Consider the following 24,736-nt stretch of genomic DNA (forward strand, 5'->3'; position numbering starts at 1 on the left):
GGTCGATAGGGTCGTACGACGATCTCAAAATATCTGAAAAACACCAATCGGGAATTTGAGAGGCGACAGCGTCGACAGGAACTGAGATCTGTACAAACATGATGCGTACGGAGCTACAAACTCTGGGTTTTAATTGGGAGCGGCGGCGCATAAGTCAACCATCACCAACCGCAATCAGCGGTCTTGCCTTGCATGGTGTAACACGCGCTGTAATTGGCCCGTAAAGTAGTGGAAATCGTTATACGGAATGACGAACCTCGCTACATACTATTCTGAACGGATGAGCAGGTTCTGGATATGTAGAATGCCCGTAAAATATCTGCCGCTAGAGTGCACTGAGCCAATAATGAAGTTAGGAATACTCGTAGGTGGGTTATAGTGTAAAACAGGTGCTTAAATATGGTCGACATCCTCTAAAACCTGAAGCAAACTACAGAACGAAATATAAATTTCAATGTCGGCTACCGCGAATCAACAGACAAACAATATGCAAGTGAACTATTAAAAATGATACTAAGAAGTAAAATAAAATCATAAATATACGAGTGCATAATATATTAGCAAACAAGATGGAAAATAAAAATCAAAATAGTGAACAAAATAAGAAATGGATAACCATATCGAAGAACGTGCAGCGAATGGAGAGAGCGATAAACAAAACTATTAAACAGACCGCGTACTGTTTCGGTATCAAACTCAAATTATTAAAAACCCGAACTACAACACCTCGTGTTATCAACTAATGATTAACGAAATTAAAAAGAATGTCATTTAATTCAATAAATCATCAGTTGACAACACGTATAGTCCTTGTTTTTTATCATCTTCAATGTTATTTTTGACGTAATAAATTTCGCCACTCATTTTACAAAAAAAAACACTCAGCTTTTGTAGGTTTAATTTTTTTCAAATGACAAAAAAAAATAATAATAAAATAATTACTGACCTGTGTTGAGAGGAGAGTTGCTTGGGCGTAAGCAAAGATCATACGTGCCGTTCTATGACTGGGAGTTACGATAACTACGACGTATGTGACACCCAACAGCGGAATTAATACTAGTAGAGCTTTTGCTGCCTTTCTGTAAAAGAAAAACAGGAGAACAGTGCGTGCCGATTCTCGTGCGCTAACTTATAAGGATACCTTACAGTCGCTATCTCATTCATGAAACTCGTTAAATGTTCATACGTGTGTTAAGGCATTTAGAGGGCTTCTGGCTGGCTGCTCTAATTTCTAATAAACTTTGAAGGCACAAGCAATTAAGTTTATGAAATAATACTTTATCACGTGAATACCCTTAATTAGCCTATTGGTAGGAAAAGGATAAAAATCATTACAAAGACTTCCCTAATCTCAACAACTAAATTAAAAGTTTATACGTTTCTGAATTCCACATTGAATTCCGCAGTTGGGACATGGCTTTGGCTCTGAAGGTACTTTACGGATAACTAACGCCTGATAATGTCTGAATAGGGAGAAGAAACTGCAACCACCCGCAACTCTCTAATTAGTGGTTCCAGTTTGTTCTCCCTTGCCGACCGGGCTAGCCGAGTGGGTAAAGTACCTGCCCGGCAACCCAAAGGTCGCGGGTTCGATTCCCGCCTCGGGCTTGGATCAAAGTACTGCAAAAACCTTGGGAGGTGCAATATGGCCACAGAAGCCGATGCGCCAACAATTACCAACTCAAAAAAAAAAAAAAAAAAAAAGTTCTCCCCAAAGAAGTCTGAAAGACATTTATAATCCGTAACATAACGTGAAATATCTTTTCCTGCAAAGTGATTTCTTCAGTGAACGATCCACAAATGCACTCACTTGAACGTTATTCAGCTCGAGTTGATGGCTTCCCGGCCATGGTCTTTCCTTAACGCAACCAGTTTCAAACAGCTTATTCCCCCAGCATAATTCTGTATTCGTTGGTAGTTGTGCCCGTGTTTAAACCTTGGGTTGAAATTATCTTGGATATTTTTCAAGGCTTTCCCGATATGTGCCCTTCCACGAGCCCACGTACTCATCGCTGTTGCCATCGGAGTTTACTTACACGACCTTATAATACCAGGAATGCACAAATTCTGAAAATTAGAAGGTTATATTTAACAAATTTACATAAAACGCATTTATCGAAAATTAATTACGTAAATAACTAAATTTATCGAAAATTAATTTTTGTGGAGAAGGGCTTCCAGACTCAACAGACAATAATATTTTGGCTAGGGACTTCTTGGCAGTAATAATGTAAACCAACAGATCAGTTTAACATTACCATTTTTTAATGTTGTAGTTTTGGATTTCATTTTAGATAATATATTCCAAAATACACAGCAGTAGTAATTAGACGATTTTATTCCATATACGTCGGCGTAAAGGTTGTCTAACGTTTTCAGTAAGAAAAGCTAAATGCACTGTTTATTATGGAAGTGGCACCACCCACAATTCACCCCATGAGTAGCCAGCCTACGTGAGCATATGCTCATGAGACTAATTTGGGCTCTACGATCGTGAGACGGTCGCTTGTTCCGAAACTGACGACCATCACACGAAGTCCATATTCAACTGATTAAAAACTATGGTCTGGATCGAAACGAAAGGTATTGCATAACGCCGGACCTTCTCGGGAGTTTCTTTCCTGATACCTAATTGAAATAAAGTGACAGAGTACGAAGCTACGACAAACAACTTTTGAAAGTGTCTTTAATGACTTGAAGACCCCCCCCCCCCCTTTGAGTATCGGTTGCTTCTTTTAATGAAAAAAGCTTGGATATGATTCCGGAAAACATTATGACAAGGGCTGTCATTTGGGCCAAGCTGTTTTCAGGTGAGAAATACGGTATAAAATATGCTACCGAAAAGCAGTTTTCGTATTGTAACTGTAATTATATTTTAATTTAAAAATATACAATCACCCAAAAGAGGATGACCGTTTTGAGAGGAAAATTAAAACCACACTAGTTAGTTCGTAGCTCTCTGAAAATGCGTCCATAGATGACCTGACACAAGTACCAAATGGCTCAGTGGGTGTCGTCTGCTATTTTTATACTATTAAATCCACCAATAGTTATTCGTGATCCTCTGAAAACGCCTGTATAGATCATATCTAAACTGTGGACGCGTTTTCATAGACAATCTCTGGTCCTCGGCTACGCCTGCTATTTTAATACTATTAGGTCAGATTGTGCTGCTGATTGGCATGGATGCTGATAAAAGATCCACACATTTTCTGGAGAAGGATCCAATTTGAGGAGTTTCCAAAATTTTTCATTTTTTCCCCTTCAATCATTGTTATGTCATCGTGGATAATAATTTTTTTTATATATACTCTGAAACAACCACAGAGGAGTTCACAAGACTAGATTATTTTTTCCCTTTAAAGAGAAAAACTTGTTGCTCTATCAACGTTATGGGCTCGTTTCGAATTCATATTGTAACCATTCTTTTATTCCCAACAAAAAATGCGTGCTCATGAAACTGGTCCAAAGACAGACTGTAAACAAATGCATATCGGTTAAAAGGCAAGAAATGGGTATAAGAGGATATGGACGAAATTCTTTCACATCGAGGAATCTACAGTGACCATAGTCGCACAGCAAATCCACAATGAACGTCTGCAGGCTCTACCCACTAATACGCCCGTTACTGACACAATCTCCATTGACGGCAGGTAGAAAGATGTTTCACTGAGGAAGAGCGAGTCTTCCTCTCTCTCTCTCTCTCTTCAAGCTTCCACAACAGGTTCAAAAATAGAAAAAAGAAAATCCAAGCAACGGTAGAGAAGTACGAGTATATCAACGACGTTAGAAACAGCCGTTTTAAGCCTTTATTTTCTTCCTTGGATCTAGATTCACAATCGAATTCAGCATACGTGTTTACCGTAGATTAGAAGTTATTTCTAATAAATTATTCCACGAGAATACAAAAATATAACGAATAACAGAAATAAGAATTTTAAATCATTTTAATAATTTTTTTTTTCGTATAACTTTCTGTGTTTTTTCGAATATATTAAGTAATTTAAGGTGACTTTTGTTATTTTTAAAATTTATCGCGTTATTGGAATCTGTTTCGTGTATTTTTCTTGAACAAATAATTATGTTGGACATCTAAGTTGAATTTCGATATCGGACGAAATACTGTAATTATTTATTTTACTATTAATATTATTTATTTAAGGATGTTAAGCGCATTAACTTCCGTGAGACCCGATATTCGGGTCTTACCTTTTGCGTTTCCAATGTGCTCTGAAACCCGCTCTGATTTACAAGTTCTATTTGTGAGCTATCCCTGCGAGATAGCAGATGCTTTCTTCTGCACATTGTATCGCATGGACGTTTTAAGCCTGGGAAACCCGAATATGATTTCACTCCATAGTTATATGAACCTATCTAATGGATAATTAAACTGCTCTATCGAACACCCCCTTTTTTATGTTTCCTTCAGCATATTCTAGAGGGAGAACAACATGATTGTTCTAAAATATACAGTAACGCAATAATAAAACATATTTCGAAAAAAAAACAAACAAAACTCGTTTATAAAAATCTTTATACTCGCAACTAAATAGTGATGTTTCTTTCGTATTCATGTAAACTTTTCCATTGAATTTTTTTTTAAAATAATAACGGCGTTAGTCCAAAGTCCTTGCAAAAAAAAAATTTTTGTCCATATCTCTCATTTATATCTCTTTTGTCTGCGCTTTGGGACTTGGCTTATGGCTTTCGCTGGCCGTTGTGTCATATGGATTTCAAGTGGCCTGGGAGCTCGAATATTATCTCTCACTGCAATTTATCTCAATATTATCTACATTGTTTTTCTTCATAAATAAACATGGTTATTATTTATGTTACACAATAATATATCTTTTCGAACTGATATCAACTGGACAAATCCCATAAATGTCGAAATAGGCATTAAGAAACAGTAGTACGTAATCTCATGGACAGAAGCGACATTTTTCTTTTCTTTTATTTTTTATTATTATTTATTTATTTTTTCTTATAGTTGGGGTTTGTGACCAATGGAGAAGGTATAAAAAATAATTTTAAGAAAAATTTAATTTTCCATTTTTGTCATACGGGTAGTTAAGTATATTACGGGCCACAATAACAAAAAAAAAAAAAAAAAAAAAATACTTGGTAGCCCCTCGTATTAATTTTATCTTTAAAATTACGTCAGTTAACGTGTTAATCGAAAATTAAATGACTGCAACTGAAGTTTCTTCTCAATTTAATTAATATATTCAAAATAATATCATATAATTAATGAAATAGTACAGTGAATTTTTAATTCGTGAATTAAAAAATTCTTGAATGAAGAATTTTATTTTAATTCACGAAATGGATAATATTCGAGTTATACACATTTGTAAACATATAGTGTGAATTCTTTTAATTTTAATATTATCTTTCTATACATTAAAAAAAGTTTTCCTCCTAGTGATTTTTATTCAGCCAATGGGAGAAGAGGGATGCGGGTTACGTGGTAATACGTAATAAATACTAAAATACGTAACAGAAGCTTTTACTGTGGTAAAACAAGCTTCTGTTTTCGAGTGGTCATGCTAGATAAACCTCGTGCACGCTCTTTGTTTATCTAGCATTTCCACGCGGTACCATTCTTGATTTCCATATGTAACGTATTTATGTATTCATAGCTGAGGAAGACACACACACAGTGTCGAAAGCTTCTGTAAGTATTGTATTTTATTTTATCAAAAGAAGCGAAGCAGGGGGAGAAGCCCCCTAGTAACTATTAAAACAATTTTCTAAAATTTATGTTTTGTAAATTTACCTGTACTGTTTGGATTCCACTGTCGTGGATACTCTGAGCTTTGTGATCAGCACCCACATTATTTCGCAGAGAAAGAATATGTTCACCTGAAAACAGACTTTGTATGAATATTAGCTTCCTGATATTATTCGGGGATATCTATTATTAGAATATGTATTCTAAAAATAAAAGGAATATTTTTTAACCCTTGGGGCCATAAAATATTTAAAAGTTAAAAAATAAACTTTGTTGGTTTTAAATTTATATGAGAATTTTTTAAATAAAAATCTACATGTAATTCGGTTATGGTATAATAAAGGTGAAGATACTGCGTGTGGAGCGCCAAAGAAACTAAAGAATCCTCGCCCAAGATTGACTAATTTGACTAAAAAGCCAACAGCTCTTTCCGTTGGGAGGGGATCAAAACCGAAACCTTTTCAGCCCCCGAGTGGAAGGACAGTGATTTCAACCACTGTGGGAGTTCTGGTATGATATTAGTTTAAAACCATTTTCATAAAATTTAAGGCGGTTATGTAAACAGGATAACCAGGAAAAGTTAGAGCAATAAAAAGTACTGAAGCCTATAACAGCTACAAATTGATCTGTAATAATGCCACTGAAAAGGTTAGGCTGGCAAAGGCAAATTATCAGAAATCGCTGGCAAAGAGAGGGAATAAGGAATTCTTCACATATATAAATGCAAAGAAGAGAAGGACAAACCAGATCGGAACCTTATGTTATGGACGTGGGACAGTATTAGATACCCCAGCTGAAGTCGCAGATGAACTCAACAGTTACTTTGCATCGATATTTACAGAAGAAAAACCCTTCACGTCAATGAGAAATTATGGGAGTGAAGTTGAAAAAAAAAATGTAATTAATTATGTTGAAATTTCACACGTTTATTTAATGAAAAAAAAAAACTTTCGGGCCTACAGGTCAGTAAGGATCCTGGGGTTGATAGCATTTACCCTATAATCTTAAGGTAAGGGAGGCGGCAAATAAGTGCATTGAGGCTAATTATGAGAGCAACACTGGATTCGGGAGTGATTCCGTTGGATTGGAAATTTAAATTTAATAAAATTTAATCCAGCAAAGTGTAAGGTATTACACCTGGAGAACAGTAACCCCAAAATAACTTATACACTTGGCGGAGTTGAACTAAAGCTAGTAGTGGAGGAAAGGGACTTGGGTATTAAGATAAGGTCAGATATGAAGTTCTCCGAGCGTTGTAGACTGGTTGCAAGAAGGGCCCGTGGTGTCGATAGGACACCATGGGCCCTTCAACTAGTAGAGATAAGGACGTCATAATCCCATTATATAAGGCTACTGTTAGACCACACTTGGAATACTGTGTTCAAGTATGGAGACCGCACCTAAAGAAAGACATTGTGCTTCTTGAAAGGGTCCAGAGACGGGTAACTCGCCTGGTGAGATCGGCAAAAGGGCGTCCATATGAGGAGACTTCGAATATGTGGGTTGCAGAGCTTGGAAACTAGGCACCTTGGAGGAGACTTAATTGAGGTGTTTAAGGCTCTGAGAGAGAGGCATAAGCAAAATGAATGAGGACGAAATTTTCACGGTTCTAAATGATTCTAGAACTAGGGGCCATAATTTCAAGTTATGGGGGAAGATGTTTAGACTGGATTGCAGGAAGTTTTATTTTAGCCAGACAGTTATAAATTACTGGAATAAGTTGCCTACATGGGTGGTAGAGGCTGACAGTTTGGGGAAATTCAAAGGTCAGCTGGATAATTACCTATGGGAGGAGGGAAATGCATAGGTTGTCCATTTCCTTTTCTCTTATTAATTATTATTATTATCTTTTTTAATTTTCTTCTTATTATTATTATTAATTTGTTTTTATTCTTATTGCTTTATTTTATGTATTTTTTGTTATTTTATTATTATTATTTTATTTATTATTTTTTTTTTAATTTTTTTTGGCTGGTGCAGCATAAGCCATAAACTTCCTTGCACCATGTGACCATTACTAATGCTAATACTAAAATAATACCATACTTACCAGCAATACCAAGATTACCGGACATACAAAGATGTAGTCGTAATTATCTCTACTCTGCCATGGACATCTGCAAAAAACCAAAGTGAAATAACTCAGTGCCATTACTTGTGAAAAATTAATGTATTTGCTTGAGTGAATGTAGCATACGAAAGCAACTGTATTTTATTCTTCGTCATTCGGCACTTAAAAGTTTTAAAAAGGGATATAAATAAAAACACTAAAAGATTGTCAAAATTCGTCCAACAGCCACAAGGTGGACGTTATATTTAGCAGATTACTATAAATAAATATTTCCTTAATCCTTCAGACTAAACAGAAAAATAGGAGCAATGCCATTTCTTAAATATACCGGGCTGCGTCCTATGATTCTTCCCATTTAAAATCAGATTTTGAAAGAAAGTTTTACTTCCGGGGAATGTCAAGCCGCGAGAGGATTTAGCTGAAAAGACAGGTCGGTATCGATCAGTTCAAATCTTTTATACAATGTATAAAAAAAAAAAAAAAAAAAAAGTTCAGTTCGGTCTTCCTATCTCAAAGAGGTGTATCTTTGGAGAATGAAAGTAGAGAATTAAGTTACCAAACGCCAACTTTACAAACTTTGGCTTTTACTACGTTGACGTTCTCTGTAAGAAAGTATTTGGGAGTTTAACCACTCCACTCTCAGGCCTATCTTGTTCACAGAAACAATGTGATTTAAGAAAAGAAAGAGAGTTGCATTATGGAAGCTTTACTGCCATATTCAGGGAGACAAAGTTTGCAAACTTCGAAATATCACCGTATAAATTATATTCATAATAATACAATTGATACCCTCTGTCTTTCTCTCATAACCACCTGTTCAGTTAAGTGATTTACTAATGTTATATGCTTAATAAACTGACAAATACGATAATTATAAGATATATTATTATATTTTAAATAAGGAAACTTTCTGTTTTCTTTTAATATTATTTTAAATAAGTTTAATTAGTATTCACTCAGCTGATCTTGTACATACCCGTGCACCAATGGTTCTCCAAGTGAGGGGACGTATTGAGCCTTCACAGATGCCCAAATACTAACGACAAGAGCTGGCAAGCCTATTAAAGAGAAAGAAAGGAAAAAATGACAAATAAAAGCAATGAATGCTAGCGGTGAAAGCTTCTGTGTATAAAAAAATTCTCAGTTAAACGAAGAATATTTTATAATGAGAACTCCGAGATAATCTCTAATAAACGATAAAGTGAGCAGCAAAAATCCAAATAAATTAGTTGAAATCCCACATTTGAGGCGATATTTTCATTTCCATAAATATTACATGCAAAATCAAAAATTTATTTGGATATTAAATACGTAGGTCTGTATATGGAAACTGGGTTTATTTATTTTATTTATTTATTTATTATTATTATTTATTTTTTTTTTTTTTTTTGTCAAGGGCAACTGATCATCTTTGATAGATCATTCATAAATCGAAAAATAGGCACTAAGAATAATTATAAAAAAAAAAGCTTTATCCAATTCAAGTATGAAATTTTACATCTCTCAGCCTTAAGTCTGGGTTAAACCTACCTAATCATTTCAATACTCATTGAAGGTTGAGTAGACGGGAAATACGCACGAAGAAAACAGAAGGGTTAAAGAACAGAGTCCAAAGAACAGAAGGGATAAATAAAAGAATAAAAGTTAGTTCAATGAATTTGAACTAACTTTTAAGTTAGAGTTGGAATTTGGTGCTATTTCAGAACAGCGCCCGTGGACATATCTATAAAACGCATGCAACAAAAACTAAAGGTCTGCATAGAACGAGTTTGTAAGTCAGGAATCATAAATTAGCCATCTGCCCTCTTCTGGTCAGTCTAAAAATTTAAGACAACCAACCCCATCCAAGGGAACGATACTCCATGTTAGGGCAGATTTTTGATTTGTACATAATCAGTAGCTATTTGAAAAGAAAAGTAATGCCGAAACCAAAAGAGAAAACACTTTTTTCGATGCAGAATAGATAATGTTTGTGATATGCACTGTGCCAAGAAAGATTACATCGGGATTATCCCCAATAAATAAAAACAAAATGAAATATTTCTTATTGGGTTTAACTCATAAACCCATGAATATCATGTCCGTAAATTGCACGTTTGCTCTGGTCGGTTTGCCTGTGTTGCTGGACGAAAAAAACTCGGATTCGGTGAGAAAAACCTTGCTGTCCCCGCCTGAGACCGACTAACTCAGCCATGGTGTAAAAAAAGCCAATAAAAGTTCCTCCGCGGAATTCGAACCTACACCTCTTCCACACGGTATAGGAAGGGCGGTGATTATAACCACGTGCTACTGGCGAGAGCAGAGCAATCGCCAATAAAGATATGTTGCTCTTCCCTAGAAATCTGAGTGTTGTGGAATATGACAGTGGGAGCAGCACAGTGCTATGTGACAAACAGGGCAGCGCTAGGTTTCAGAAGGATTGAAAGTTAGCTCCTTTAGCGAAAGATCAGCGTTTAAAGAACTGGTAATGGATATTCAAGAAGTTGTAGCTATTTGTGCAGAGTTTGCCAAATTGAAGGCACAATCTAGTGTATTATCGTCTTCAAAACTACGGACAGGATTTCCATTCGGTGGGAAAAGGTCTTTAGTATACAGGATGGGAAAAAATAAAAACTTGGATAACTTCAGCATTAGGTGAGAAGTCAAAAAATAAAAAGACATTGCCACTACACTCGGTGGGTGGTCGGAATCAAAACTTCGCATCCAACTGCAGAAAACAGAAACAGACCACAAGATGAAAGCTTGTTTAGAAGACCTTAATAACAAACACGATCAAAAGCTTTATAAGTGTTAAGAGCAACCGCCTGAATTTCTTTGAATTTTTACATGGAACTTGTCCAAAGGCAAGGTATCACCAGTGAATCGACAATGGCGTAATCCACAGTAACGACTGTTAATCAGATGGAAAGTTTCAAGGTAGTGCAAGAGTTGGTGGTTGATGGCTTCTGACATTATTTTGTAAAGAGTTGATATAAATGTAATGAAACTATAGGGACACCAATGGAGTAAAAGAGTGTAAAAAACACGACGACAAAAAAAATAAAATAAAAGAGCTAACTGTGGAGCGCAGGTTTTATTAACAACTAGAGAAAATGCCATCAGAACCTGGAGACTTCCTGGCATCATGTAAAGCTTGAATTTGCCAGTCTCGGACGGAAAATACAGGGTTTACTCCTCCCCTTTTTTTATCGGTTTTTTCCCCCTTCCTATAAAAAACGCGCTAAAAGTAAGTCTGCTAGAAATCAAAGTGAAGACTGATACATCTTGAAATAAAAAGTTTAATAATTTGGCTATAGTTACGCGTATTACTTATTTATATTTTTCCATGCACATATTTATTATTACATGTGCGAACATGTAATCTTTATGTCTTCAAGGGGTACAATTCACAGTTGTCGCTGTAGCTCTGTCATGACGGCCAGAATCGAGCGTTTCCATAGCAATTGTTACCGTAGCAACGGATGAGCAAGAGTTGTTTGGTAATGACGTGGTTTCTCGGGAAGATAACCCATCACATAGTGCTTTGGAGTAAGACAAGTAAATATATGCACCAGAACCTTATTGTTCACGCTTCAATTATTTTATTGTATATTGAACATGATAACAATAGAAATCATAAAAACATCACACAAACATTGAATAATTACGATCAATGTACACAAGTGCGAACTGCATAAATAAATACAGTATAATGACACGAAAACTCTTCAACATAAAATCAAATTTTATATGAAGCAAAATAAAAATAATAAGTAGAATTAAAAATTCATTGAGAACGTCTATCTAAATAAGTCTGAAACTTATTTCCAAACAAAAAGCTCTAGGACAATAAAAGTTAATGTGTCGATGTGAACAAATACGCACATTTCAATAGATATGGAAATTGTAACTAAATCAGTCATGATTGTATATAGCAATGGTGAGGACGTATCTTGAGTATTGCGTACAGGTCCGGAAGCAACAAGATTAGTCGGAGGACACAAACGGGTGCTCTCAATAAGAAAGCCTTCATTTCTGTAATTGCAGCACCTGTAAACTAGGTACCTGCGAGGAGATCCGGTTGAAACGTTTAAGGCTCTAAAATAGATCGAGTAAACTAAATGCTAGTGGCATCTGTACTCTTTCTCTAAAATATATTGCAATTTGAATATACTGAAAAAGGATAACTGCAAAATAGATGTGTGATAATGTGCTTTCAGCCAGGGTGGTGGAGGGGTAGTATTTTTAACATAAAACAAATTTTATAAAATATATACTAGATATATATATATATTTTTTATTATTCCTAAACATACGAGTCACCCATGCCCTGACATTGTCCTCTCCCAGTTTATTTTAGTAGTCAATCGCTCTTTGATTCTAAGAAAATTTTCGGACGTGAATTCCGTAATTATCCTCTCTTAATTTAAATTCATAATCCCTCGTGTGTGTCACGTAACCAAGTATGATATCGCTAGAAATATTATTTTGATTTAAATAAGATTCTATTTCGAACAGCAAAATCAGTCTCTTTTTCACTGATGAAATATGGAGCTCACTATATTTTATACAAATCTACCACATCACAAAAACTATACTTAAAAAAATAAGTTTTTTTCCCAATAAAGTCCCGATTATAATGTACAATTAACTAAGACCAATGAATTTTTCAGAATAAAAAAAAAATGTCATGAATTTATGGAACAAAAGGTCGAACTCGAGATTTTGCTGATTTCTTATTTAGTTGAATGGGAGAAATTTCTAAAGTGCATTAGAGGTCGATACGTGTCTTGAATTTAGAAAAACCCTTGGGTCAACAGGATGCTGAGTTATGAGCATCTGTTGACTGGAAATAAAGTTTACAACTGGATATATACATCATATGATTCATAATTGTGCGGTCACACAGAAACGAACAATATTTTCATCCAATCCCACCTGGCGAAAACATAACAGACGCGGAGGGAAGAAGATAAATCACTTCCACCGAAGTTCGCGGCAGTTTCTCCCTAATATTACTCGGGCTCTCCGAATAGCGCATTCTGAAAGTACGCTCTACAAAAAGATTCATGGGACTTCGTCAACTTGGCAGCCTCACCAGTAATCAAATCTGGAGTCGCCCTGAAGTGTGCTCGTGGCAGATTTACGGAAATGTCCCCAGGGAGGAATGGGTTTGAACCGATTCTCCTTTGGACTTTATTTCATTTCTTGCGGAGGCTTTTATAGTGAACGAATGAGAACGGAAATGAGTGGTTGTATCGAGAAAACCTGCACGTGTTCTCTCGTCTCACATAAACAACGTCCTCCCCTGCTACGACCTTGTTGAATATTTGAATCCAGGCCACCATACTCGCACAGAGTCATTTCGTTAAACTCAATAACGGCGAGTGGTTTGAAATATGTATAACGATGTTACCTTTGAAGAGGGATACAAAGGGATCGTAATTCTACATGTACTGTACATCCTCCGTCATCATGTGAATAGGAGACGCATCTTAGCACGTAAGCATTTCAGATATTAATGAAGGACTCCAAAGTTAAGGTGGATTTGAACTTACGTCTTCCTAGTTACTTCGCAACGAATTTTTAAAGTAATAAACCTCCTCCAAATTATTAGGAATGATTTAGAATGTTTCTCTACTGTTGCAAAAGACACCTACGCTAATATTTTATTACAAATATTGGCTCAGCTGGCAAGACGTAGGCGTATACAGAGTTATATGGTAAATCTGATGAGGTGTCGAGTTCTTGACAAATCATCGAGATTGCATAAATACTGTGATTCACTCGATACATTAACCGCTTGGAATGAAAAGTGTTTTCTTTTGTTCTTTCTGAATGCGATCGCGGGTAATACGATATTATAATAACCGCTTGCAAAATCATTAAAAGCTGTTTATGTGCTGATTGGATTCGCTGAGAAACGTTTCAAATATTAGACGGCTGCTTTTTTTTTTTTATTGCGTCATTATACAAATGCGTACTTTTCATTAGGAGCCTTTTAATGATGGTTACAGTCGGGTACTTGGTAAGGCAATCCGCTGTTTATCGGCCGGGTTGCTAAGAAGTTATCGACATTCTCGTCTACTCCATCTCTCATATTTCTGTCGGTCTGAAGAACTTTGTTCGCCACAGACGATAAATCATACGACACCAACATCGTGTTGTGACACCATATTCAGCGTGTGTCAAAGACCCTCTCATCGATTTATTAATCCCACCAATTTCCAAAATGAGAGATGGAAGACGGAAGTTAATCTCTTTCTCTCACATCGCTTATGACTTTAGATGTATGGTGGTATCAGACAGACCAGAGTGTACTTAACTACATTTCGCGGCTCTTTCCCGTGTCTTTCCTTTGTTTTCTAGAGCGTTTCTGGACAAGAAATACATCGAATGTCAGCGAAAGTCATTCCCAATTAAGAACTCAAAGTACTTACAATAATTAACAGCTTTTTAAAGGATGTATAAGCGGATTTGTTAACATGGCAAAGTTTGTTGGTTGTGCGAAAGGAAAACTGAAAATATGACCAGCCAGTGTGTGTAGTATCCGTAAATTGCCAGAGTTTAGTAGAGGTCGGTTTGTTTTGAAGTCGAGGCCAAATCGGAGCTTTAACAACTCAGGTGAAAAATCCTAGAAAATGCTACTGGTTACTGTTATATCACTCAAACTACTTCAATAAGAAAAATAAATTTAACTTAAGCAAATGTTTTCGTTTAGCAATTCAGGTGAATAAAATTCAAATATGAAATATTTTTATTTTCATTTACCTTCAAAACTAGCGAGGTAACTGTTTGTGAAATACCGTTCAGTAATAATAAATAAATAAATTTTCTATTTATACTCCGGGAGGACCTCACTGTCAGAGGAGTTCACAAGATTGAGAGAATACAAGAAACAGCACCGTATTTAGCAGTCACGGGCTTTATCACGGTTACTCAAAGCACGTGTACTTATGTACTCTCGCGCCTGACCACCTCGGCTGTTTTATTATTTTATTTATTTATTTTTTATTTTTTTTTTTTGTGTGTGTGACGCCAGTTTGGGAATGCTTTCGCGTCTCTAACCAGTGCCCAGTTGCACCATCCGTGTAAACCTCGGGTTTCCAATGCCGAATACCAGTCACAGTGTGACTGATCTATGGGGAGAGGGGAGCAAAAAATTTCCCAACCCAGACTATTGCGATCGATTGCTAGTTGGGGCTGAGCGTTGTTATGAAGAATGATCCCCTTTCGGAAGCAAATACGTTCTTGAATGACTGTCTCTATGCTCACTTCTTTTACGATTTTAGGACATAAATGCGGCAGCTGGGCAAATTAGCCCAGCCGGACGCATTTCTGTGGAGGGGAGTTTGCTTACTGTCTTGCGGCTGTTTGTTTGTTATTTGGTTTTTAGGAGCATTAGCAACTAAGGCCATATTGCTCCGGGATATGCGGTGGTCATTCCCTGATCTTTCCGCGTCCTCCGTATTTGGTGGTGACGGGCTCGAACCCCGGTGTAATCAAGAAGCGTCTGCTACGCACTGCTGCTCCTTCCCACCTGGCTACGGAGGCGCCTTTGCGGCTGTTCCTGAATACGGTAATAGGTGTGCTGTATTCAAGGACTCCCAGTGGATCAGTTTCGAACTGAACTTCCAAGTATTAGGTTCTATGGCAGCTCAGTCGGCATGATACATATACATCTGCCACTCGTTCGGAGAGGTTTGGGTTCGATTCCCGTTAACGGCTGGAAAATTTTTAAATTCCTTTTCCATCGAGCCTTTACTCAGCCGATCTCACGCAGAAGGAGCATAATTTTCTCAGTGAGATATTCAGGGGGTTTTCTTAGACAGCACAGCATACAAATCGGTCGGCAAACACACGTTCCCACAGATATAACGTACACTGGTCATTGCAGCAGAACCATCTCGCAGTCGCTTGGGAGGATGTACCCTCCCAATGCTGCTACTCCAGCCGAAAAGCTGAATAGGCAATTATTATTAGCCAAATAGTGCAATGAATCCACAGGCTTTTGATGCACCAGCCAAAGAAACAACAAATTATGCACCCATTAATAATATATATAAGTTTCCAGTTGATCTTTGAATTTTTCAAACTGTCAGCCTCAACTAGCTGCGAGGGCAACTTGTCAGGCAACCAACGACTCGCTGGCTAAAATAAAAATTCCTACAATCTAATCTAAACCTTAACCCCTGTAATTTGAATTTATGGCCCCTAGTTCTGGAATTCTTCATAACAGCGATAATTTCACCTTCATTCATTTTACTAATCCTTCTCAAAGCCTTATAAACATCAATCAGGTCACGTCTGAGGTGCCTGGTTGTCAAGCTCTGTAGCCAACATAATCGGAGTCTTTCCTCATACGATCGTCCTTCTGCCGATCACACCATTCAAGTTGCCTGTCTTTGGACCCTTTCAAGAAGTTCGGGGTCTTTTTTTTTTTTTCAGATAATTTCTTCATACTTGGACACAGTATTCGAAATGCGGTCTTATAATTGCTTTATACAATGCAATTATGACTATCTCTTCAGGATAATGTTCGATAAATCATCGATAGGACACCATGGGCTTTCCTGGCCGCCTGTGTACACTGCTCAGAAAACTTCATGTCGGCCCGTATCATAACTTCCAGATCCTTCTCTTCCTCTACGGTTTTTAATTCAACATCAAGTGTAGCAATCCCAAACCCAATCACTATAATTCATTTTGGGATTGCTATTCCCCATGCGTAAGACCTTGCATTTTGCTGCATTAAAACTTAGCTGCCACTTTTCTGACCATTTTTCAAGTCATCCTGAAGGAGTGCTGCGTGGCACTGATCATTAACGATTCTATCAATCTGTACAAGTCTGAAAATTTTGACATTTCAAATCCTTGGGAGGCCCCACTTCTCAAGTTACACCAATTTGAATAATATCCATTAATCACAACCCTCTGCCTTCTGCCCTGCAGCCACCCAGCAGTCCATCTTAGATTTTTCCAGTAATCCCAACATGTGCAGCTTATACAGTAACCTCTCATGAGGGACTGAGTCAAACGTTAGCGGAACGCATAGCGAGAAGAATCTCATGTTGTTGTTATTATTATTATTTGGTTTTTAGGAGCATTAGCAACTAAGGCCATATTGCTCCGGGGATATGCGGTGGTCATTCCCTGACCGTTCCGCATCCTCCGTATTTGGTGGCTCACGGGCTCGAACCCCGGTCTAATCAAGAAGCATGTGCTACACACTGCTGCTCCTGCCCACCTGGCTACGGAGGCGCCAAGAATCTCATAGCTGAGAACAGAAAACACAGTACTACAAGAGAGAAAATGCAACAGAGACAATTTAAATAAATAAATAGCAACACAATAACACGAAACACAAACACAAGGCAGCCGGCGAAAGTCACTAAATGTACAGGGCGTCCATAAATTATTGACGAAATTACATATAACAGGAACTACAAGAAATACCGGCAAACAGTTTTTTTTTCCAATAGAAAGGAACACAAAGTTAATAATAAGTTTCTACATGGGAACCATTTCTAGCACGTAGTTTGGACATCCTACGTGTTGGAAAACAAATTCGCACCAAATGTTTTCTAGAATTTGAGGAGTCACAGAAGCAGTTGCATCAGTGATTTGCTCGAGAAGTTCATCCATATTTGCAACGGGCGTAGGATACACCCGATCCTTCACTTAACCCCACAAAAAAATCCCAGTGGGGTTATATCCGATGAGCGATGGGGCCAGGGAATTGGTCCTCCACGTCCAATCCATCGGCCTGGAAAATGCTCGCTGAGAAATTGTCGCACAATCAAAGTCCAATGAGGAGGAGCGCCACCTTGCTGAAACACAATGTTCGGTTGATGTTCTACCATGCGAAATCGCTGCATGTCCAAGTAATTGTTATTGTCGGTAGTCTCAGCGAAGAAAATGGGCCAATGAACGCACTCAACATTCTCAACACTTAACCGCAGCCGACCGACATCCCTCTTTCGCAGGACACTTTAAACTATTCTACCCACCACTTAATGGACTTGCCTGAAGGTACCTGATCTCCATATTCTCGGCAGTACCACCTTTAATTAATAATCGTGTGTATCGCAGTCAATAATTTATGGACACTCAGTATTAACAGTTCCAGTTTCGAGAGAAAACACACGGAGAATGTAATCGTTTTGGACATTAGAAAATAAGTGGTAAATTTTAAAATCTGCAACCGAAAAAGTTGCATTCCAGCTTTAGTTTGGGGCCGGTCATGCAAGCAAGTAGCACCTGGCAGACGCCTACAAAACATCACGTCGAACTGAATCTATTAAAACGACTAATACTTTTTTAACACTACATTAATAAACAAAATACCAATTGTCACTTACCCCATCCTATAAGAACGTAGATGTAAAATCGTACTCTTTCGACGGAGAAAGTTTTCACTACCAAGATATAGAGATACAGTCCTTCGACGAACATCCAGAAGAAATTCGTGCCCATCAAGTAGGTGAGGAATATTACTAGGATACAAGCCGCCTGTCGAAAAAAAGTAAAATGAAACACAATAAGAAGAGTTTACGATTTTAGAATCTAAATCATGATTTAGAAGTCAATTTTAGAATCTAAATAATGACTCTTTCCTCTTTTTCTCCAGATTCTAAGATTCGTTATGGATTTGCTATTCAGTACTGCTCCTCTCCCCCCCCCCCCCCCTCACTTAGTAGCCCACGGTTTGTCAAACGCAGAATAAAGAAAATAAAGAATAAGTTTACTTTTACCTCATTAAACCTCGCTGATTATTGGGTTATAGAAACATCACAACTGGCTGAAATTACAATCGAACTCTAATTTTACAACAATGATTACGTCGAAGAATATTGGAAAAATAATAAGCGACGCTGATTTCTTTAAATATTTCTTGAGAATTAAAGAAGTTCTACTTTGACTAAAATATTCCATTCGATTGTTAGATGCGCAAAACCCAGCCAGGTGCATGTGATTGCAACTCCGGTATTGCTTTGAAAACTGATCGATACAACACACACTGGTATTACTGTACAGTAAACAGAATATAAAGATTAATCCAATCCCGCTGGAAAGATATGAATACTTGACGTAGTAAAATTAAGTTTGTGCTCTTATCTCTCTCTCTTGATTAAAAGGTTCCCAGTTCCAAAAAAAAAGAAGTAAAATATAAATTTAATTCGAAACATCGAATTAAAATAGATCTTAAACATTATAAAATATATTTTACGAAACTACATCAAATATTTTATTTATTTATTTATTCCATGTTCTGAGCATTTGCTAAGCGGACACGACTAAACTCGTCTGATAAACAAGTTCATTTTTCAGTCTCTTGCGTAAACCTCTTAGGCCACACGGCAGCCAACGGCGAAAATTCACACTACCCATACGAACACGTTATAATTGAAGTCCAGTAAGCCCTCGCTTTAACGGACCTCATTTTGATGGACAGAGTCCTACGGGATCCGGTGACGTACTGCCTCAGTCGGACCTTCAGTGATATTTTTTCACAATAAGGCAACGCCAAGAAGCCAGGATTTTATCTCACCATCACTTTCCATCAGCATGCCGAGCTTGCAAGACATCGATAGGGAGTCATCTGAACCTCTAGCGAGGATACTTAATGGTTCTTCTGAGTCCAAATAAGCTTTAGTCATTTTCTTTGTCACTAGCGATAGATGGCATGCTTCCTCTATTACACAGGGTCCGCGATCTGGAAGGCAAAGTGCCCAAACTAATATCAGACAGGCAAAATGCGGTGGCTTTCCATTGCTTTTCGGGTCTGTGTCTATTCTGTGTCCCAGCGTATGTTTACAGACCGATTTGCACATTGCGCGGTCTAGAAAAACTTCTCCCTCCGCCTGAGATCGATTAATTCATCCCCAACTGAAGAAGCCTTCAGAAATTCTTCCAGCCTTTAAAACCAGCGCTCTTCAAACGAATGGCAGACAGAGATGTATTGTACCGACCAGACTGCTACAGAGGACAATGCCTACGACAGAGGAAAAATTGCAGGCTCTTCTACTCCATACTAGTGCAGTAAAATACAATATGAACATTTAATATTCTTTATTACTTCATAGCACTTTTTTCATTACATTCTGGCAACGTCGGAGAATACATAATGCAGAAAAAAAAATAAGACTGAATTTAAAAAAAAAATATATATATATGCACACACACAGTGGGGCCTCGACTTACGATGACATCGACATCCGATATTCTCATATACGTTCCATACGATCGTCTATTTTAAGGACCGATGATATTTGCAGGTACCGATGGCTTTCCGATATAGCTGGAACGATACATGGATGAAAATTTTCAGACAACACGTGGCGCACGGAACATCACTCGTACGATTGTTTCAGATCTATGACGATCCATCAAAAATCTGAAACTTAAAGCTCCATCAACCAGTGACAGTGCTGTGCGCTTTGAAGACTTTAAAGCCAGCAGAGGCTGGTTCGAGCGCTTCAAAAAAATGGCGAGTATCAAAAGTGTTGAAAGGCATGGGGAGGCATCCAGTGCTGATAATAAAGCAGCTGAGACCTTTAAAATTGAATTTCAAGAGTTTGTTGATCAGGAGGGTATCTTCCCAGCAGGTTTTTAACATTTGACGAAATCGGCCTCTTCTGGAAGCGAATGTCCAGGAGAACGTACATCACTAAGGATGAGGCTAGTTTGCCTGCTTATGAAAGATAGGCTCACTCTCCTGTTGGGTGCCAATGCCTCTTGAGATTTTAAGCCTTTGCTTGTGTATCACTCTGGCACCCCCCAGAGAATTTTAAACAACAAAAGGTCGACAAAGGCATGCTGGGAGTGTTTCGGCGCAGTAATAAGAAGGCTTAGGTTAAAAGATATGTCTTCAATGTATGAAAGCTTGAAATTTTCTGTCCTTCAGTGAAGAGTTATCTTGAGAAAAATAAGCTTCCTGTGAAGGTACTGCTCCTGCTGGATAATGCGCCAGGCCATGATCCCAACCTTGTTCAATCTCTTGAGGTACAATTTGACTTTGTTCAAGTCAAATTTTTGCCACCCAACACCACTCCTCTTCTTCAACCAATGACCAGCAAGAGATTGCTAACTTCAAAAAAATCTACACCACGAAAATGTTCGCAAGTTGCTTTGCAGCGACCGCTGGTGAAAAATCTGTCACCCTCAAATATTTTGGAGGTCGAAAGTTCAACATGCTGGACTGTGTGGGGCTGATTGTAAGTTGTTTGAATGATGATTCCACCAAGTGCTTAAATTCATCCTTGAAAAATATCAGGCCTTTAATTATCCATAACGTTAATCGATTTGAAGATGGTGCTTTGACAAATGATATTGTTACTCTTGGTAAATCAATGGGTCTGGAGGTTGGCGAAAAGGATGTAGAGGACCTTATTGGCGCTAATGGGCGAGAGCTAACAGCAGAGGAGCTACAAGGGTAACAATGGAGTGACAATGGAGAGTGACAATGGAGAAGAGGAAGAAAAAGACACCAAAAAGTGTCAGCTGAAAAGTTGAAGACTGTCATTTTTTGCTGGAAGCGTTCAAGAGAAGTGGTAAAAAACACTCCGACATTGAAAACACTGGACTGATGTTGTGCAAAATGGAAGATGAAGTAATTTCTTACTTCAGGAAGCTACAAAAAGTCATAAAAAACAGTCCACTTTGGACAGTTTCTTTGCCAATAGCAACAAAAGACTGAAAAGATACTTGATATCCCTGGAAGGATTGTGCAAAGGTTCAAGGGGTAGAATTTTTTTCAGCCTGGTCTGTACTTGTTAACAGGAGAGACTGCTTCTACAGGAATGGGATACACTTAAATAGAAAGGGTGCAAGAGTGTTGGCTGATGCTATCGAGGCAGTGTTAGGTGGGTCGGAAAACTGCTAGATTGGGGGGGGGATACAAGGACTAATAGATTAACAGTAGCCACTGGCACAGGTGAAAGTGATTCTTGCACTGCTTCTATTGGAATGAGCCGCAGCCTGGAAAATAAGATGCAGGATATTTCAGAGACTGCTGGGAATCATTGGGGTACAAATAAACACATAGGTTGTGTTAGGGTAGCTAAGAAAAAGAACAGGTGCATGCATACTTGCGTGTACACCAATGCTAGGAGTTTAGTAAATAAATTTGATGAATTTGAGGTATTGCTCAAAACAAAGGCAGATATTGTGGGGATTTCAGAGACATGGTGTCACACAGATATAAGGGATGCAGAACTGGAATTTGGGGAGTACAACGTCTACAGAAAGGATAGACTGGATAGGAAGGGAGGAGGGGTTATGCTATTAGTTAAGAAACACATAAAATCCAAGGAAGTGAAGCCAGTCGACATCGCTGGACAGTGCAGTGTTGAGTCAGTTTGGTGTGACACAAGCATTGGGAGATCAAAATTGAGTGTAGGAGTGTGCTATAGGCCTAATTACTCTGATGAGTATAATAAGAAACTGTACGGGGAAACAGAGTGCGCCAGTAAATCAGAGAGTCTTATAATGGGGGATTTTAATTTCCCAGATATTGACTGCAATTTTTGGGTTGGTCATTCGCACACTAGCAAGGCTTTTGGGGATTTATTGGATGATTGTTTTCTACATCACCATGTTCAGGAGGCAACTAGAGGGAGGAATACTCTTGATTTGATTATCAGCAGTGATTCTTCATGCATTAAGAATCTGCAGATAAATGAACCACTAGGTGGCAGTGATCACAGTGTGCTGAAGTGGGATTTACTCAAAGAGGTAACTACCATTAGGGGTAAAGGGAAGGGGTATTGCTTTCGTAAAGGCGACTACGATGGACTGAGACAGTATTTAAATTCTCTAGAGTGGAACCAACTGATGATGTTACCAACAGCAAATTCAAAATGGGAAGCATTTAAAGAACTTATCTTGGAAGCTACTAGGCTTTACATGCCAACTAAGAAATATTGTTCAAGGTTTAGGCCTAAATGGATGTCAGATGAACTAATGAGGCATATGGCAGGGAAGAAAAATGCATGGGATACATACAAATTAACACGTGACACAGAAGCCTATGATAGATATAAGTTGATCTGTAACCAAGTTACAAAGGAGGTTAGGCAGGCGAAGGCAGATTACGAGAAATCTTTGGCAAGGGATGCAAAGAAAAACAGCAAAGAGTTCTTTACTTATGTAAACTCTAGAAGGAAGGGGATGAATCAGTTTGGTCCACTTGATATCGATGGGTCAACTGTTGATGATCCTGCTCAGGTAGATAACAAACTAAATGAATATTTTGCATCGACATTCACACATGAGGAGTTATTTAGCGAGGGGATTGCCAGAGGTGTATTCAACTCTATCAGTAAGCTAGAGAATCTTGTAATAACTGAGGGTAAAGTGAAGGAGAAATTGTTGAAGATAAATACAAGAAAGGCACCTGGGGTGGATGGGATCTATCCAGTTATATTAAAGGAGGCAGCAAAGGAAGTAAACAAACCCTTAGCCATAATTATGAGAGCTTCCTTGGGCTCAGGGGAGGTACCCATAGACTGGAAATGTGCAAATGTGACCCCAATTCACAAAGGAGGATCAACGGGCGACACAAGTAATTATAGACCTGTGAGTTTAACTTCTGTTCCTGGAAAATTAATGGAGGCACTGGTTAAAGAAGCACTGCAGGATCATCTAGACAAGACTTCAGTTATAGCTCAGACACAGCATGGTTCTGTTAACTTGCCTGACCAATTTGATTGGATACTATGATGCAGTCACAAAAGAACTGGATGCAGGGAATAACTTTGATATTATATACTTGGATCTTAGAAAGGCTTTTGATACTGTTGCACATGGAAGACTGCTGCACAAATTGGAGCAGTGTGGCATTGGAGGCAAATTGCTGCTATGGATAAAAGGGTGGTTGAGGGGGAGAAGACAGAGAGTGGTAATCAATGGACAATGCTCATCGTGGACTAATGTTATTAGTGGAGTCCCTCAGGGTTCAGTATTGGGTCCATTATTGTTTTCTGTATTTATAAATGATATTGATGATGGTATATCGGGATTAATATCCAAGTTTTCAGACGATACGAAGGTTGGCAGGGTTGTCAAGGACACTACTGACAGAATGCTACTGCAACAGGATCTAGAAAGGTTGAACAGATGGGCTGAGGGGTGGCAAATGAAGTTTAACATTGACAAATGTAAAGTACTACCTATGGGAAACGGCAACCCCAGAGCAACGTATCAACTCTGTGGTACTACACTGACAGTGGTAGAGAATGAAAGGGACCTGGGGGTGGTTGTGCAGGAAGATATGAAGTTTTCTGAGCAGTGCAGACGGGCTGCAAGAGTAGCTCATGGTGTATTGTCGATGATACATAGGAATTTTCTAGCAGGGATAAGGAGGTGATTATTCCCTTGTATAAGGCAATGGTCAGGCCACACCTAGAGTACTGTATACAGGCGTGGAGGCCTCATTTCAAGAAGGATGTAGAGCTGCTGGAACGAGTACAGAGAAGGGCAACAAGATTAGTGAACGGAACAAAGGGTTGCTCTTACGAAGAAAGGCTTAAGTTTTGCAAATTACAGTGTCTGGAGACTAGGCACCAGCGAGGTGATGTGATAGAGGTGTATAAAGCCTTGAATGGTTTGAGCATGCTCAATGCTGATGGGATTCTTCCTCTAGCTCAGAAAAATCACCTGAGAGGGCATAAATTCAAATTGAGGAAAGACAGATGTAGGATAGACGTGAGGAAATTTGCCTTTAGCCAGCGGGTGGTTGGTTGGTGGAATAGATTTCCATCCCTTGTCGTGGAAGTTGATAGCCTAAATAAGTTTAAGGCTCAGCTGGACAAGTATTTCGAACGAACAGAGGGATGAAGTGCTTATTTTTTATTTATTTTTATTTTTTGTTATTTATTTATTATTTATTATTATTATTATTTTTTGGCTGATGCTGCATAAGCCTGCTTTCTTGCATCAAATTCCTCTAC

The 24,736-nt window shown here is 38.1% G+C and overlaps 1 protein-coding gene across 2 annotated transcripts in view; it reads right to left on the reverse strand.

Moving 5' to 3' along the window:
- LOC150090712 (diuretic hormone receptor-like) overlaps window positions 1-24,736 on the reverse strand; it is a 212,473-nt gene that overhangs the window by 4,368 nt on the left and 183,369 nt on the right. For both annotated transcript variants that reach the window (XM_090379588.1, XM_090379597.1), the window contains exons 7-11: window positions 18,146-18,296; window positions 8,782-8,863; window positions 7,785-7,851; window positions 5,780-5,865; window positions 947-1,079 (exon numbers count right to left, since the gene is read on the reverse strand). In XM_090379588.1, coding sequence (XP_090235714.1) covers window positions 947-1,079; window positions 5,780-5,865; window positions 7,785-7,851; window positions 8,782-8,863; window positions 18,146-18,296 — 519 coding nt within the window. The remainder of the gene's footprint in view (window positions 1-946; window positions 1,080-5,779; window positions 5,866-7,784; window positions 7,852-8,781; window positions 8,864-18,145; window positions 18,297-24,736) is intronic.

The sequence above is a fragment of the Mastigoproctus giganteus genome, chromosome 1 (assembly GCF_048544385.1).
Source record: "Mastigoproctus giganteus isolate SK-2022 chromosome 1, ASM4854438v1, whole genome shotgun sequence".
In the NCBI taxonomy this organism is placed as follows: Eukaryota; Metazoa; Arthropoda; class Arachnida; order Uropygi; family Thelyphonidae; genus Mastigoproctus; species Mastigoproctus giganteus.